The following is a 19,170-nucleotide window of genomic DNA, read 5'->3' as shown; positions in this document are numbered from 1 at the left end:
TTTTTTTTTAGCTTAAATAATCATCCTAACCGATCTCATTGGGTTAAGTCCTTTCCATTATCTTATGGCTGTCATTAAATCCCTCTAGAGGCAGTTTTTAAGCGTTTCACCACTCTACTTGGCTAGAAATTATTCTGACTTTACACTCAATTCACTCTTCATAAAGTGACCACAGCCGTCGTGTACTCTCTGGTATAAGGTTTCAAAATCCCATCATTTACGGAGAGGTAATAAAAGGGAATTTTATGAAATGATGTGGCATTCATAAGCCGTTACCATAGCCTTGAAATTATTAGGTAAAAAAGAGGTTTCCAAATAGATTATGTGAGGCTCAACCATAAGAACCCACACATAAAAAATACAATAGAAAACGGCTTGTTTATACAAATGATTAGCTTTTTTTAGACCAAATAACAAGGTCTAAGGTAGAATAGATTCTTCTGAATTTATATGAAGGAATACATTCAACTTTTGGAAACAAAATTCTATTTTAAACATTATCATCCCTGGCCATCTATACCAAACGTGACTACAGACGTAACAAGAGCAAAACATCCTTAAGTGTTATTTCAATACCCATCTAAAATCTAGCAGACTATTTATCCCACACCAAAAAATAAAAACCCTTGTGTAAATGATTATAATAAAGCAAAAATGTACCTCACAATATTGTGAGCAGCATCAGCAATATTTTGCAGGGTCATATAGGCAACACGACTGACCGAGCTTCCATCTTCTCCAAGATCAAACAAAACTAGTGTGCCTTTTTCTGACCTTGTATATAAAAGACGACGACTCTCGTCAATAACTATCTGCACAATTGGTTCATCTTCGTAGAAAGCAGCGTTGATAAACGAAGGCAACAGAAATGAAATTGCGCTTCGTGAATGATTAACTTTCTTACACCGACGGCTGAACCATCCACTATCAGACTACAAAAAGGAATATTATATAATATTAAAAGAAGAAAAAAGAACCCAGTTCATTCTGAAACAAAGGTGATTACTTTCCATCCTTTGAAGGTTAAGTCCATTTGAAGAAGTTAGGTCGTTACTTTCAAGCGTACTTTTTTCTTTTTAAATCGAAAGCATTTAAAAAAAATACTGAAATTCTTTAGTAATATATTTGCAAGTGATTAAACCGAGGCAATTGAACGGTTCAGCATTTATTAAGGCAGGACTTACACAGTCGTCAATTACTTGACGGTATGCCACTGGTCCTAGGAACTAGATAATTGCCAATAGTTGGGTTATGAGTCTATGCAATAGAACTGAGAATATAGGATACAGAACACTAACGAACGGGAGATTTGGCCAATAAAATTCAGGAAAAGAAAATTATTAGTAATATTTCGCTGCATAAACAACAAGACCTTCTCAGCGTCAATAAGAATGAATGGCGTACAAAAAAAAAAGATAATTCAAAAGCAATGCGGCTTTAAAAGAAGACCATCAAACGGTAAACTCCAAAAGCAACGATAAACTAAGAGAGAATTATTTCCAAAACAAAGGCAGAACTAAGAAAAGAGATGCAAAAATACAATGAAGTGCCTCCTATCCACTCCAGAATGTTACTAAAATCATTTTTCAGTTTAAAAATATGTCTATGAAAGGCAACTTATTATATCTGTTACAAAATAACCCCTGATTAGCACACAACAGATAGGTATTCCTCAACAGAATCAATAGGTTCGTTTTCCTCGTTTCATTAAATTGAAGGTTAATTTTAGCAACAGTTTTACTCGGTCACTCTTTACTGAGTCATTCAGTTTTATTTATGGATTTCTTATCTGATTTAATTGGCAAAGATGAAAAGCTAAAGTTAGGAGTCTGAAAGGAGTGTATGAAAATGTAAGAAATAACGTTTAAACTTGTTTAAAGTTAATAAAATTTAATTGCTTAAAGCTAATAAAATTAATAGTCTTTTGACTAATATAGGTTAGTGTAGGAGTGTTGGTAAAGCTGAAAAGCTAAAGTTAGGAGTCTTATAGGAGAGTCCAAAAATGTAAAAAATAAGGTTTGAACTTGTTTAAAGTAAATAGAATAAAGTATTTTGACTTATATAGATTGAAGTAGGAGTGTTGCCAAAGGTGAAAAAGCTAAAGTTAAGAGTCTTAAAGGAGTGCTCGAAAATGTAAGAAATAAGGTTTAAACTTGTTTGAAGTTAACAAAATAAAGTCTTTTGACTAATATAGCTTGGTATAGGAGTGTTGGTAAAGATAAAAAGCTTAAGTTAGGAGTCTTAAAAAATTGTAAACAAATGTAAAAAAAAAAAAAAAAAAAAAAAAAAAACACGCATTCGTAATCTTTCTTTTGGCAAAAAGTACACAATTCCATATTTTTGAAGATAAGAGCTTGAAACCTCTACAGTAGGGTTCACTGATATGCTCTATCTGTCTTGTGATTTTCAGTAAGATTCTTTGACTTTAAGAGGGTTTCCCCATTTTTTTCGAAAATAAGGCAAATATTTTCGGGCTCGTAAGCTTTGATGGGTAACACTCAACTTACTGAAACTTGTATATTTGAAATCAGCATACTAAGCCGATTCTCTTGATATATCTATTGGTATCATAATTCCGGTTTTTAGAGTTTCGATTACTATTGAGCCGCGTCGCTTATTTACAGTTCGTTACCTCTAACTGTTTGATAAATTCTCTAAATGAACATATTTGTTGATCAAAACATGAAAAATTCAAACAGTAAATATTAAATGTTAACTTTAAATGTAAATGTTAAAAATGAAATGTTAAAACCTTGGAATCTCATAAAATAGACAGATAAAATTTATCAGCAAAAAAAAAAAAAAAAAAAAAACGAGCTAAGAATTGAACTGTAAACTCGGGTCATTGTCTTGTGTATTTTTAGCTCAAATTAAAAGTCAAATAAAATACATGTTATACGGATCGCTTTATTTTCCAAAATAGAATATTGTGTCATATTATCTGCCTGGGAAAAGTTGAAACGGCTTCTTAATGAATTGGGAGATTCCTTCTTGGAAAGAATATACGGAGAGCGAAGATTCAGTATGCGATTAAATAAAATAAAACAAGTTTTTCAACTGAAAATTAGAAGCAACATTAAAACTTAAAACGAACAGAAATTATAACGTATATTAGGGGGGTTGCCCTATATAATAGCTCTTTTAAAAGTACTAAAAAAAAACTTTAGCGTAAAGAGCGGGGTATTGACGAGGGGGCTAACCCCCTCATATAATGCAATAATTTCTGCTCGTATTAAGTGTTAATGTTGCTCCTTACTTTCAGTAGAAAAAACTTGTTTTTTTTATTTAAAAAACTTGTCGTTAAAACGGTTGCTTAATTGGGACCCTCTACACAAAAAAAAAACTAAAAAACGCATAAAAAATTTGTTTATATCCATTTTTCTTACGTTTTTACGAGTCAGACAAATATTTCGGGCGGGAGGAGGTTCAAACCCCCTAATCTCCCTCCCCCCTGGATACGGTCTTGCTATCTCATAAATTAACGTTATCGACAAGTCTTTCTTCTTCTTCTTCGTTTTTTTAACGACTTGTAAGCTGAACTGCAGCATATTTCTTTGACTGTAGTCGATCAGCACAGACAAAAAGGTTGAAAAGCCCTAATTTAAATACCTATTTTGGAATTTTTATGAATACAAGACATTACATAATAGGAAATGACTACAGAGGTATTTAACACTTACAGAGCTTATGCTAATCCTTTCCTCGTAACTGTCTTGGAGAGTCAATTTCATCTTTTCTGAAATTGGAGGATTTCCGGTGATTGATAGGGTTAGCATTTACAAAAATGCTCAAAATCGATCGCTAAAACCCTTTGATGTCAGAAAAGACAAAATCAAATCCCGTAAAATCCAACACAATCAGTCCATTGCCTTATTTTTCAAATCTAAGGAAATAATCAACTTTTTTTCTAGAAATGATAGATAATTTGTACTTACAGTATAAGTAACTTCATAAAGACAGCCATCTTTGGCACCAAGAAATATCCTTCCCGGGTCTGAGGCTTCAATAGTTAAAATAAAAGCACCATCAGTTGGCAAGGCAAATAATGGATCTGGGATAACGTGAATTTCGTCTCCTAAAAGCAATTTAGTTGGTATTAGTTGCCCGTTCACAACAGAGAACTTTTTTAGACATAAAGATGTTTAGTAGGAATAAATTGAGATAATTAACCTACCGACACCCTTTGAAAAAGGATAAATACTTGAAGTAAATGCGATTTCCTATAACAAGCTTTTCTTTTAATTGGGATATCACATACGCTAAATAAGAAGCGGTAAAATGAAACAAGGGACTGAGGGAGGGAGTTGCCGTCGTCGTCCATAGTAAAATGACGAAACAAAATCGAAATTAAAACTTTTTATTGTTCTATATTGAAACCTACAGGAGTTAATCCCGTCTCAACTCTAAGAATTTTGAAGAGATATTTCGTTTTTCATGTAGGCTTACTTCAAATCGTGCCGAATCGTTTAGAGCATTTATGATGGAACAATTAATAGTAACATGGGCATTGTTCCAAAATAGACTTCGAAGACACTATTTAGTTTAAATATGATACAAACACAATTCACTATTATGGACACATAATTCACATAATGGATGTTTCCCAAAGAAACATTGCCATCGGTGGGAGTCGAATTTGCCGTCCACATTTTCCGTAAAAACTGGAGAAGGTAGACCCTTACTAATTTCTCCCCCCCCCCCACAAAAAAACCGAAACCATTAGCATAGGAAAAAATAAATAGGAGGAAACCAAAGTATTATTCCCACAAAACTAATTCTAGCATCGCAACACCATCTATGTTTTTGACAGTGAGTATATTTTTACTATCCAAATTGCTTAACAGCATACTGGAAGTACCTGAAAGCATGCACCATGCTCAAAGACAATCGAGTGGCAAAAAGAACAGGTCATTTTTTCGCCAGATAATATAGCATTTCTCAGTGGTTGGCAAATTGTGGCTCTCTAGCCTAATGCGGTTCTTTGGCCCCTAAAGTAGGACTCCAGCACAAATTTCCGTGACAGGACAGGCAAGTCGCACCGAGAGTATTAGCCGGTTGTCAATAGTGGGGTATGCGACACAGGCCAGTGCTAGTCACAATCTAATAAAGGTCAGGATTTATAATAAGTTTTGTTAAATTAATCCACAGATTTGGCTTTGAGAATCTTATTTTTATTTGCTGTTTGTTCATGTTTGGCTTTTTGGCCAAAAAGGTTGCTAACTATTCGCACATCCTATTATAACCAGAACATACCATTGATCTTCTTATTCAATTTTCTATGCATTTCATTTAGTCAATCGATTTAGAAAATGAACAATTCGTTCTCCTATAAATTCATTTTAGAAACTTAGAATACGAGACAAAATCTGAAAATGAGATGACACAAAACTAAATGAAATATCATTAGACATCATTACCTAAACACGCAGATTAAAACCTTACCATTGCCTAAACACCCAGAGAAAGAAACGAAAAGATTGATTCAAAAGCTGAAATTCAGAATTAGCTTTTATATTTAAAAACCATAAAAGCTTAGCATTATTAAAACCAGAATTTTAATCCCGTTAGATTTCAGAGAGAACTCAGAAGCACATGGATATCTAAATTTTTATTTCAGGGTGCTGTTGGTACCAAAAAGGCATTTTTATTTGCAAATTCTTGCTTCCTTTTAATACCTTAGGATAGCAAAATAACTGATCACTACCAGGTGTACCCTTGGAAAAACGGGAAAAAAATATTTCCCTTCAAGAGATCTTTGGTGATAATAATAATAATAATAATAATAATAATAAAACAAGGCGTTTTTGGGTCTAAAATAGAGGCAAGGGTGGCAAACATTCTCAAAAATGCACCCACAGTCCCTAGGGAACTGGCTGTAAGTTACGCAATTTACCCATTGTTCACATATTGTATTTGTTATTTGGAACATTCGGATTTCTTTTTCGGGGGAGGGGTTATTTTATTCGGGGGTTTTCCACGGGGAGAATTTTCGTTGGTGGAAAGTTTCCAGGGGAAATTGTACACGGGGAGGGGGGGGGGGGGGAAATACACGACTTGAAAAACGGCAAGATATTAAAAAAACGAGTTTATTCAATTGAAAATAAGAAGCAACATTAAAACTAAAAATGAGCAGAAATTATTCCGTATATGAGGGGGACTACCCCATTCCTCAACCCTCGCTCTTTACGATCAAGTTTGACTTTTATTAAGCTCACAATTAACATTTGACGATTAAGTTTGATTAAGCTTGATAAAGTAACAATCCTTTGTGAAAAAATGCTCAAACACAAGGCCCGTTGAATTTAAATGAGAACTATTTTGATGAACTTTAAAACTTAAGTGTAAAGAGCGAGGGTTGAGAAAGGGACAGTCCTCCTCATATATACAATAATTTCCATTTGTGTTAGGTTTTAGTACTGCTCCTTACTTTCAGTAGAACAAACTTTTTTTTTTATTTAATGTTGTTTAAAATTCAGAGTTTCGTTTGTTTTGGTTGTACTTATTCGTTCTTGTATTTACTCCAAAGCAAAATTTATATATATATATATATATATATATATATATATATATATATATATATATATATATATATATATATATACATATATATATATATATATATATATATATATATATATATATATATATATATATATATATATATATACATATATATTTGCTTTGGCACAAGGGTCTCCCTTGTATAGGGAGACCCTTGTCTCCCTATATAATAATCTTTCAAACTGAATGATCTTTCAATGTCTATAAATTTGTGTAACCTATACTATCTTTAGAAAGCATTAGTTTGAACTCCACAGGGAAAACTGACAGAATCCTTTTCACAGGAAATTCCTTGGTAATGTATAGATAGGATCGAAATACCTCATCCACACAACACAATAACTATATCTTGTTCCTGAAGACCCAGTAGAAATTCGTGCAATTTTATTTGGTATTCTTTAAGGTGGCACAGTTACGGGCATGATCAGCTTCAGCCAGCAATTCCTCTCAAAAACAAAAAAATATCTTCGTAAAAGTCAAAACTTATAGTAAGAATAGAGTAAAGACTTTCAGTGCTCCTCGTGTTTCATCTTATTTTCATTTTCTTCAATAGTTGTAACCTTTTTTTGTAGGTGGACAGTCAGCCAGAGCGATCACCTTTCTCAAATGAAATTCGGCCTGCTTCGCGACTAAAAACCGAAAACCCTATGTAGAATCAAAATAAAATATGGAAAACTCTACCACCTTAGCACTGACAGATTTGACTTTACAAATTATGTAATTCTGAATTATGTAACTTTACAAAATTGAGAATTTTAAAATTCTATGCACCCTATTAATTGAATTTTTTGGTCATTGCAGATCAGCCCCAATGCGAGAATACCAAATTGTGCACACAGGACAGAGTATATGCACACATATAAACACAAATCTGGATTGGATTCGGCCAAAAAACTTCTTACACAGTCTAGGTGTGAATTCTGTCAATCATAAAGCAGGCTCCTGAGCTTTCCATGCATGTCAGAGGCAATATCTATTTGTTGACCCAGATCTCCCAAATCCAGTGCAATAAATACATTTTAGGATCAGTTGTTCGTTTGTTGGCACAGGGCGAGGAACGTAAAAATCAATGCTACACTTTTGGCAGAAAATGTAAGACATATATTTGTATTACTAAGATACAAAAAATTGAGAGAGAAAAAAACGGTTTTAATTTAAATAAAGCAGTGGAACAAAACAAAAGATTAAAACAAAAACTTTAAACAATAAAAAATCTGAATATTTCGACTCCATGTCCGAGAGCCTTTTTCAACGCAAAAAAAATTTGAAGGAAAAGAAACAATTTTTTAAATTAACTCATCTAAAGAAAACGAGAACCAAACACACACACATAAAAAAGAACAAAAAAATGAATATAACAAACATTTTAAACACTTCCAGAACTATAAATAAAGGTTCATATCGGGATCAAATCCTTTTAATAGACAGTGATTTTCACAAACAATGATAAAATTTCACAAAAAATACTAGATATTTCGGTCACATATGCAGTGACCGTCATCAGTAGTAAAACTAAAGTAGTTTTACTACTGATAACGGTCACTGCATGTGTGCCCGAAATATCTAGTATTTTTTTTGTGAAATTTTATCATTGTTTGTGAAAATCACTATCTATTAAAAGGATTTGATCCCTATATGAACTTTTATTTATTCATCGTCATGGAAAGGCAGTGTGGTCTCCGAGAATATCTACTTCCAGAACTGCAAAAATTGTAATTATCTGACTTATCACCGACAAACGTAAGTCGCTAGTATAACAGATATGTCTCCTCTTTAAAGTCAGCTTGGCAAATGAGATCTATTAAGAATGAAAACTATATTTATTTGAAAGAAAATTTATAAATGGCGACCTGGGGTTTCATGAATTTTCTTTCAAATAAATAGTTTTCATTTTTAATACATCTCATTGCCAATGTGACTTTAAAGAGGAAAAATATCTGTTATACTCTTGACGTACGTTTGTCTTGATTAGTCAGACAATTGCAGTTTTAGTTGTTCTGAAAGCGTTTAAAAAGTGAGTAGTACTTATTTGTTTGTTTTTTTTTTGGATTGCTTGTCGTTTTCTTTAGATGAGTTAATTTAAGATAAATTTTTCTTTTTCTTCAATATTTTTTCTCCGTTTAAAAGGCACCCAGACATGCAGTCGAAACATTCGGATTTTTTTTATATTTATAGCTTTGTTGTTTTGTTTTTTTAATCTTTTGTTTTGTTCCACTGATTTATTTAAATTAAACCCGTTTTTTCTCTCCAAATTTTTGTAAATAGAAAAGCAGTATGGTCTAGGAAATTATTTATTACTAAGATCGCTCTCAGTGGTTAAATCAAATGCACAGCTTGCCATCGCAGGAGGCACAGACTCTCCCTCTCTTCAGACTAAGTCTCAACAATGCCATTCTCGTTCGCGAAAACTTTCAGTTTTCACTGAAAGGCCAAAGCCTCTATGACGAAAAAGACATAGAACACTCTGAAGAATTTGTATACGTTTGTAAACCCTTTCATTTTAGGTTAAAATTATAAATATTAGAACTAGGTTACATTTTGTCTTAAATGCAACAGGCTAATTTCTTTTAGTTAGCAATCTTAGGGGAATGCCTTATCCAAGGAGCAGGAAGTAATTTTACGTTTTTCTGAGATATTAACTGATTGAAAGAAAATAAAAATAAAACTTGCCAGAAAATGTGACTCCAAGGAGAACTATTTCAACAGTTGTAGCTAATACAAGCAGATATTCGATTTGAGGCTGAAAAACATTTGGCTTCGGCTTAGCTATTCCAGCACTTAAGATTGCCTCACTTAGGCCATCATAAAACGCGAGATCAGAGCTAAAATGAAAAACATTATACTTGTAAATCACATAACTACAGCAGACAGAAAAAGAAATCTACAAAACAGATACTTGATTGGGAAGTACATAATCTTGTTTGAGAACAAACTATTCAGCTAATACCAATAACTGAATATTTTATTGTGAGCAGCATCATGTTCAAAATTTTTGCATCTCCTAAAGTAAATTGCAGACTGGAAAAAAGTTCGTATACTTCGTCACTGCTTACCCAAAGGTTCTAACAGCATACACGGTACATTACGCTGATAAGACGTGTAATTTAAACTAATTTTAAAAGAAGGGGAAAACTCACAATGTAAAGTAAATAAGATCTTTTTGCTTCAACGCAAATGGGACCCATAAAAAGAACATTTAAATACAAAAAAACAAAACTAAATCATTATTATTTTGAAGTAATTTTGTCCAGTTCTATTTCAGTCGGGCTTGAGTCTGTATGTATCACCTACTTCGATTTTATCACTACTATAATTTATAAAAACAAAGAAATAAACATAAAGACGACAAACGGGTCTGTGGCCAAATGAAAGCGAAGAGAAACAACAAAGATCCAACAAATATATCGCCCGTAAAGGCGTCTTCAGCGTGAAAAAACGAAACTAGAAACTAAAATATAGAATAGAGTCTATTTTAGTTGTGTATATATTTTTTATTTTTAGTTTCTAGTTTCTTTTTCTTACTATCTTGTCGCCGAGATTTTACTATCTTGTCACCTAGTTTTACTTTCAGGCCAAAATCCACTTCCTTCACAATTGAAAATAAGAAAACAAGAAACAAGAACTCAGTTTTAGTCTCATTGAAATTAAGGCCAATTTTTTATGCGAATCATTCCGTCCATAAAAATTCTCTTGCAAAACGGGAAAAAGAACAGCTTAAATTCAAAGTATTATCAGCGTAACTCAATAATGACAAATCCAGACCATGATATCTGGGTACCCGGCTGACTGACCGCATTTCAAACAGTAGGCAGTACGAAAAATGTGGTTCACTCCCACTTCCTAGGGCTATAATGAAAGAAAGGCCGAGATGGTTAGGGCACGTTGTGCGGACGAAGGATGACAGATGGTCGAAGATCGTCCATTTCGGCCAACCGTCTAGGGCTGAACAGAAAGCAGGTTGTCCTCGTCTGGGGTGGGAGGACGTCATAAAGAAAGATTTAAAGGAAATGGGAACTACCTGGGAGGGTGTAAAAAGGGAGGCTTTGAATAGATTGGGATGGAGGAGAAGCATGCGTAGCTGTGTTGGCCTCAGGCGGCTTGGTGCTGTGATGAGTAGTTAGTAATAGTAGTAGCAACAGACCATGATAAAGAAAATTAGGTTTAACCATCTGCTGAGCTTCAACTATACTGTTACTGTAAAAAGGCGGAGAAGAGATACCTCCTTGACGGATTTTTCTTTGGACTGGGGTAACATTGAAGGAAACTTTTGTTCCTGTTTTAACATGCAGTCTAAAATTAATAGTGATAAAAGATCACTAATCCACTAATACTAATGGTTATACTCTATTGCACACTTTTACATGAATTATTAGGGAATGTTGTTTGGATTTCTTTACGGCTGAGAAAGAGGGTGTGTAAACCGTAAAAAAAAGAAAACACATTTTAGAAGAAAATTTACACACTTTCTGTAAGAGGTCGTTCAACCAAATATGAAAGAAGGGAAAATAATACTAGTGTTGATCATCATCCTCCCAAAAAACCGCAATTAATTTTTAAATGGGCCATTCCCATACAAGAAAAAAAGAAAATGAGACTCATGACCCTTTTTAGGCTAACTACTTGGAATAAACATGTCACGAATATACAATTTAGTATTATTAGTCCAAAATAGTTACATTCAAAAATTTGGATCCCCTCCTCCCTTTTGAGAACTCCCACTCCCCCCCCCCCCAAAAAAAAACCTTCATCGGACCCATAACTCCCTCCCTGAACCCACTTTGTTTGGAGGAATATACTTTAAATGAGTAGGGAATATAGGTGCTGAAGGTGTCATAGCTCTCTTCATATCAGATATGCAGGTGTTTTAATCGACTTTACATTTTAATAGACTTACGTTGCCTAGGCAACAGGAAGTGTTTCAGCAACAGGAAAAGTTTCAGCAACTATTTTGTCGGCTTCGCCAACAGAAGTGCTGCAGGAGCAAGACTTTGGTCAGGAATCTGAGAAAGGGACTCGAAAATATTATATTGACTTTAGCCACTTGAACCTTAAACGAAAATATACAATGCATATTTTGACGAATGCCCTGACGAGAATCGGCTGGGCATAAAAGGTTAGGGCTATTCTGGTGTTATGAGATGGTTCAGGGTCTCTGCTCTATCATAAGCACCTTTTTCCGTTCCTGTCCCTGAGAGGGAAATCCTACTTGCGTGGCAACAGGGCGGACCTTTTACGAGTTTTCCCAACCAAAATGGTGGCAGGTAACAGGATTGAAGGGTGACCTTGAGGAGTGGCACCCCTCAAGGAAATTATAGCCTAGTAAACGACACAGCATTTGCACTGGATTCTGATTAGGGATAATTCTTGTGGGTTCCCGCTGGTGCCAGTCCTGCTGGTGCCATGGGTCTTCCATTCTGACCGATATAGAGAGCTAAGGAAGTACATTTATTGTTTAAACAACTCTCGCCTTAAAAGGAATGACAAGGCGACCAATCTTAGACCTTTAAAAATCTTGTTCAGAAGAACCTCAGGAAGTCTAAGAGTTTTCGCAGAAAATCTAAGCATTGACGAGCCAATGGTGCTATATGTTCGAAGTCACCCTCCCAAAATGTTCATCTACGGTAAACCAATTAGGTTTGGAATTGGGAAGACCAGCAACTAGGTTGAAGGGAACTGTCTTGGAGCTCTGATTGTCAATAAGATGATATTAGTTAACGATAATTCTTCATGTCACGCACTCTATTCAGACGTTTTTTGGTTACATCGCATGAACTCTTGGTGAGTTATAAAAACATAAGTTACGGGGCCATGTCACTGCCAGGGAAAACATCTTAAGAAATATCCACGGAGATTAGACCAGGACTTCATGAGAGATGGCAGCTCGCCTTTCGATTAGCGATTCAGTGCCAGGCAACATGCAGGCAGTTAAGATGAAGGACAACAAGAGCATCATTTTGGCTATAAACTTTGACGACTTCGAGCCATCTCATAAATGAGGTATAGTCAAGCTGAAAAGAAACGAATTGACAAGCTATAACAAGCACATGTATGGTATCAACAATAACATGGATGGTGCCAAATGGTTGGAGAGGTTTTTGTCAGACCGTTGTCCAGCAATTAGAGCCAGGAAATGCCACTGGCCACTTTTCATTAACCTCATTGGTTACATAAGAGGTGTGTCATGGCGCTTGGCAATAGCTCTAAAACCATAAGTCTTAACGGTTAATTTTCAATCAAGAAATCTTTATTTCGCTCCAAGAAACCTCCTGGTGCTGATTATGCTTCCTTCGCCACCAGGTTCGACACTGGCGTCAAACTTCTAAAGATATGCATAACAAAGCTTGGTGACAGCTTGGTGTCCACGGAAAAGCAAGGGTAATGTGTTTTGTGTAAGAATAACTGCAGAATAGCATGTCCGGACTGCAATCTTCTCCTTAAAATTCCCTATTCTTTCCTTTTCCACAATATATACCTTCATTCGTTCATTTTGTTAAATCTTTTCCATTATATAACTGAACTTATCTTTAATTTCAGACTAGGTAAATTTAGCGATCTGTTCCCGCAGCTTTTCCCTTTTAGCAACACCTTGCAGCTCAGAAACAAATGGTAGAAAATGCGAAGAATATTACAATATGATTCTAAATGTATAAACAACTAGATTCTAGAAGGGATTCATTTTGTAACTGCTGCATCTAGGTGCCGCGTCAAGTTGGTTAGTTTTTCCAACTTGAGTTAATATTTACCTCGATAGTTTCAAATTTCTCTGATCTACACAATGGTCTAGAAACAGTCCAGAATGAATATTTTGGCATAATATTTTATAGTGTCAATAGCTACTAAAAGCACAGATAAAAAGCCTGTCTTTGGTTCAAGTGTTTCACTTCAATAAAAATTCTAAGAAATGTTCGATTCTCTTTTGAAACTGATTTAGCTAGTACCTTCAATAGGATATAAAATTACAAAATACGACCTACGATTTCCACACTTCAATCTTTTATATATATGTTTCCTTTTATAAAAGCCTTTTGATCTCCTAATTCTAAAGCTAACCGCAAAGGTTTCTTACGAGGCATGTTTTTTAAGTAAGTACCGTTTTGCGATTCCGCCGCCGCAGCGCTACGGTTGGCGTTCTGTGCACGCGCGCTGGTTATCTACATCTCTTGTCTACGCACTGACGCCATTACAGTCTGATTCTTCATTGTATACGTTGTTTACTGAGTGTTTAAGATGCCTCCGACAATCGTGAGTCCCGCCGAATCTGAAGTACGGGCTGTTATTCGATTTCTTAGTGCTAAAGACGTAAAACCGATCGATATTCGTCATGAGATCTGTCAAGTTTAAGGACAAAACATTATGAGTGATGGAATGGTAAGGAAATGGGTGAGAGCATTTAAAGATGGCCGCACAAGATCTCGTAGATCTTCCGATTCAATTTTTCTGAATTTGCTTAAACTTCACTTTTTTGGGACGTCCACTCCGTTCTTCATCATGCACATTTGTGCGGCCATCATTAAATGCTCTCACCCATTGTACACCATGTTTTCTAGCCTAGTATTGTCGGGTTTTCACTGTTGTGTTACCATTGTTGTGTTTTCTTCTGACATTCAGTTTGTTCCGTTTCCTGTTTCCGTCCGACCTAAGGGTCAACAACTTGGGACTGGTGTACCTTCCATTTCCGGATTAATCCAGATTTAATCTCAAATTTTTACTTTTATCGCAAATTTTTGGGATGAATTCTGATTTTTAACGAGGATTTTTTTTTCTCAAATTAATCCAAACCCTGTAAAAAAAAAAGAAAAAGAGTTGTAGGCTACTTCCCCGTGGGTTCCATAATGCAGGCTGGGTTATGTTATATATTCCGTTAGTTTTATTACCGTTGCTATCCCCCTACTTTTTTCCGATAGTAGGTACAACCGTAATTAATGCTGGGCTACACATAGACTCAATCGAGGTTGACTTGAACGACCAGACGTTTAATACGATGCATTATCACCCGAAAAAAAAAAAAAAAACTTGAAAGTCACTTAGTCAATTTATTAAATGCTACGGTTTCAGCTCGAGTTTACTGGAGCCTGGGGTTTTCTAGTTTGAAAAATTCACATAAGACTATAAGTCAAACTTCCTAAGCCTGAATCCTCAAATCCCCCTTCGAGCCCTCCAATATGAGGGACTGGAAGCTTTTTACTGGGTGGCAGTTCATCAGCACGCACTAAAAACAAATAGGCTAGTGAACAACACTCTTGTTCTGCCGGTGCAATAAAAAATTTAAACATAATTAATTGCTTTCGAGTTTATTTGTGCTTTTCTTCCAGGCTGAGTTGACTCTGGCAAAATATGGGACTGTTCCAAAATCCGGTGAAGACTAGCAAGACCATGGGTATTACAGAATCTTTCGACTTCTCGAGATGCTTGATGTCAGGACCCAACTGGAAAGGTGACAAGAATGAGCATACAACAGTTCAAACGAGCTGCTTCCAAAAGAAAAGACGAACTTTCGGAAAGTGTAATGAAAGTGATAGATTCCGCTAGTGATGAGCTATACCCTAAGTGGCATGATTCATGCAGAAAAAAGTTTACAAGCACAAACCATATTGAGTGCGATAAAAGAGTTTCCTGTCTTGCCAGTGTAGCTCCAAGCACGGAGGTTGCACGTCCGACCATGAGAGGAAGCACAGGCGAGAACTTTGACTATAGTCTGTGTTTTATCTGCAGTAAGCCCGGTACGTCAAGAGAGCAGTTGCACCGTGTAGAGACTTACAACCGGCAAGAAAAGATATGTAAGCAAGCAAAGGTAGTTCGTGATCAATATCCTTATGTTCCACTCCGTATTGAAGGAGATGGAAAAGTGTCAATCGATATGCCAGCAAAGGACGTCAAATACCATGACAGGTGCATGAAAAACTGTTTCTGGATTGTAATCCCAAAGAAGTCGATGGGTCTCAAAGCGCTGTTACAACGTTTGACTCGTTTTGTCAGATATTCAAACGGCAGTTTTGCAACGGCAAAGTCTATTACCTTAATGGACTTTGCGAAGAGCACAATAAGATATTGCTCGGGTCATTTCCAGAGGCAAATCCCATTAAGAGTTACAGGCTCAAGCAGAAACTTTTAAATTGATTTGAAGGCGTAGTTGAGTTTTAGCGGCAAGAAGAAGGACAGATGTTATTGGTGTTTTTTGAGCGCTCACTAACGGCTTCCCACTTTCTGGAAAAGATAAGGTCACTTCGGCAAAATATTGACGAGGACTATGTACGGATAGAAACCATGGATACCGAAGATTCAAGTTCATGCGATGAAGAAGCTAGGCAGGCCTAGCTAAGCTAGGCAGGTAAGCTCTATGACTGTTGCGAGCATGTACAACGAAAAAGACATTCCTCTATCTCGTCAAGTCGAAGCGAGTCATTGGCCAGTAACAAAATGAGCACTAGGTCGGGGATATCTTTAGGGGATTCTTGTTCTTACTCCTTAAACGAAGGTTATTCAAACTTGTACTACGGCAGGTACATGCGAAAAGAAATAGTCGCTGCTGGAGACAGTTGGAAAAGTGAAGAAGGGGAAGATGCTTACGACGCCGACTTTTCCAAAGCAATGAAGATTGTCCCCAACTCCCTGTACAACTTCGGTTGTATGATAGTCCTTGATCAAGTTGAGTTTGAATGCCTGCCGGAGTAAGGAAATATACCAGCTCCTGAACAACTTCAGTCCAACATTCTGATGATCTGTCAAGCAATCATGTTTGCTGTTGGCGTCAAAACTCCTGCAACAACATCACTGGGACTCGTTCTGTACCATACTACAAGAAGTAGTGACCTTCTTCAGATACTAAACCGACTTGGTATTTCTGTGTGCTACAGTACTATTAAACAAATTCTGAATACCAAGGTGATGGAGCTGAGGAAAATTTTGAAGAACAGATTTTCATTCCTTCGAATCTGCAGAAAAGACTTTTCTCTACCATCGGAACCGACAATTTGGACTTTCAGCTAAACAAATTAGATGGGTCTTCCTTACATGTTACAAGTTTTATGTTACAAGTTCCACAGATTCAAGTTGACGGAAAGAGCCGTGATCTGCCAGCTGCCTATGGAACAACTAATTCTACAAGCTACTCGTCGACGTCTCCTGCAGACTTCGGAAGAACTACTGATGTGACTGGAGTGTCGAGCGGAAGTTTCGGGAGGATTCCACGGAAAAGAACCCGACAGATGGTAACCGACAACCCTCTTGGTACTGAAGCTAGTGAACATATCTAGAAGGATAAAATCCCCAGGAAAACGCGACCTTGTGACTCTGCTTCCTTACTTCCTTTGTTTGAAAGTGGTTACGAGACTCCGATGCCATTATCGGTGCAGACTTGGACCTCGGCTGGACACTTTGTAGGTTGTGTCCTACGAAACTTCTTGAAGTGGAATTTGAAGAACAAAATTCCAGTTGGGAAGACTTCAACGCAAGAATCGTTCCTTTCTGGTGTAGCAAAAACATCGTAGGTTACTTACTCTTGCTTCCCTATTCGCCAACATCCTATGAAGTCGTAGCCTCTGCCATTAGCATCTGTAAAAAAAACCAGCGAAGCTCGGAAACAAGTACACAGTCATCTATCAGGATGTAGCTGCTTATGAAATAAGCTATGGCTTTCGACTGTCATAGCCCGAAAAATTCTCTGACTGGGCGGTTTTCAAAAGCTCATGAACTATTTGAAAGCGGTTGCATCTCTCATGGATGAACCAGGACTAAAAGAAGTTATTGTTGCGGCAGAGAATCTCAGAGAAGGTACTGCGAATAAGGTCCTTTCAGGTAAGGGTATGTACCAGGCATTCCATGCTCACTTCCAGGTCTACGAAAGAATGAAAGAACTCTAGTAGGGGGCACTTGAAAATTGGCTTGAAACATCCTGCTTCGTTTTAGTGCTTTCTACAGTCGAGAAACTTCGAACCCTGAGGGATGCAATTGAACGCTTCAAAAGTGAAACTAGTTCTTAAGCATGTAAACAGAAAGGAGATGTGTTGGACATCATTGCTCCGCTTTTCTCGAAGTAAAACGAGTCTAGATCCACCATAAGGAATCATAGCCTCTGGATCAACTATTTAAATCTTAGCCGTACCGGAAGCGACTATCTTTATGCTGAAAGAGCTGCGGACTGGGGATCACACTTAAACGCCTCAAAATAGATGATTCCAATTTTCTTCGCATCTGGAACCCATAAATACGCCGCAGCTGCGCTTAACTATCTAGAAGAAATGCTACGCCTGCCTCAAAAAGCGCCAGAAGTTCACAGAGAGTTTGTAAGTGGCAATTTTGTTGTTAGGAAAACAACCAAGCCGTTTTACAGCATTGTATGTGATCTGGCTTTAGAATCGACCGTGAATCTGGACATCAAAGGTCATCGAGGAGTTCCTGGTATCATCGGTGCGACAACAAATGAAAATGCCAGGGATCGACATCTGGCTACTCTCCCCATTCTTGCAGCAGTCACCAGAACGCTGAAAGCAACCCTTAATATGAATAACGAGGCAATGAAGCATCATGAAGATATCACTGCGTTTATGAATCTGACAATAAAAGGCAGAAATCGAGTTATAGACTTGGTAGAGTTGTTCAGAAACCCATTCAAGACGACGAGAACAGAGCTGCACAGCTTTATGACAGGTGATACAGCTCCAGAAGCCATAGCAAATAGTGTGCTGAACTTCCGAGACATTGACTTCGAAGCCATGAGCTCGTATCTTGAAGGGACATCCACGAAAGTAAAAGTTGGCATAGTGCAAACTTTCGCCTCTGTTGCCAAAAAAGAGCCACAAAAAAAGGTTTTTGGGGAAACTGAGCTGCTTAAACGAGCTCTGCATCTTGCAAATTCAACACAACCTTCGTCCCTCTGTGAGCTACTGAAGTACGGGCTACAGCCATATCCAGCCTCACTTGCAGTATTATCATCAAGTCGTAGGGAGCCTCAGCTACGTACTGGTACAAAGTCAACAGCCTTGAACTACATTCTGCAACAGTCTGGCTTGCACTCATGCCCAAAGATGATTTAATATACGCTTTTTGAAGACTCTCCTCGATCTGAAAATATAGTTAATGTCATGGGTGTCATAAGAACTCAACGACCAGAACAAAATGAGGCGCAGGCAGATTTTGGAATAACAGTTTAAGATGGAATCCTTAGGAACATACCTAAAGCTTATCAGTCTATCCATTTGGTTGGTGACAGGTATGATGGTCTTAGTGACGATAGAACCCATGACGACTACTCGTTCAACCTCAAAGAAGCATCTGGCTGTCAAGAAAGAAGAGGAGATCCCAGAGGAAATGTTTCCAGCCGTTCACTTCCTCCAGCAAAGTTGCAACACTCTGGAACGGGATTCTCAGTAGTTGCTTAGCCAAATTTCGACTCTTGAAAGATCTTTTCGAGGTCTGGGAGTACAAAATTTCGAACCATCTGATGATTCATGTCGCTGGAGGTTCGAGATTCGACATAGAGCTGTTACCGTTACGCCCAAAGAAAGCTCCGTTGATGACGATCTCTCGTCTGGCCATGAGAAAGCAGACACTCGGGTGTTATACCACACAGCAGTTGCCGCAAGACGAAAGAGCACACTTGTGATAATACGA

General features: G+C 36.9%; 1 protein-coding gene across 5 annotated transcripts in view; it reads right to left on the bottom strand.

Annotated features, from left to right (window-relative positions):
• The window catches only part of Nup154 (nuclear pore complex protein Nup154), a 170,765-nt gene that overhangs the window by 126,238 nt on the left and 25,357 nt on the right, over nt 1-19,170 (bottom strand). For all 5 annotated transcript variants that reach the window (XM_089094519.1, XM_089094521.1, XM_089094520.1 and 2 more), the window contains exons 4-6: nt 9,232-9,383; nt 3,936-4,075; nt 661-932 (exon numbers count right to left, since the gene is read on the bottom strand). In XM_089094519.1, coding sequence (XP_088950645.1) covers nt 661-932; nt 3,936-4,075; nt 9,232-9,383 — 564 coding nt within the window. The remainder of the gene's footprint in view (nt 1-660; nt 933-3,935; nt 4,076-9,231; nt 9,384-19,170) is intronic.

The sequence above is a fragment of the Artemia sp. Qi Xiang Cuo genome, chromosome 9 (assembly GCF_049724085.1).
Source record: "Artemia sp. Qi Xiang Cuo chromosome 9, ASM4972408v1, whole genome shotgun sequence".
Classification (NCBI taxonomy): Eukaryota; Metazoa; Arthropoda; class Branchiopoda; order Anostraca; family Artemiidae; genus Artemia; species Artemia sp. Qi Xiang Cuo.
This window is presented reverse-complemented; position numbering and strand designations above follow the sequence as displayed.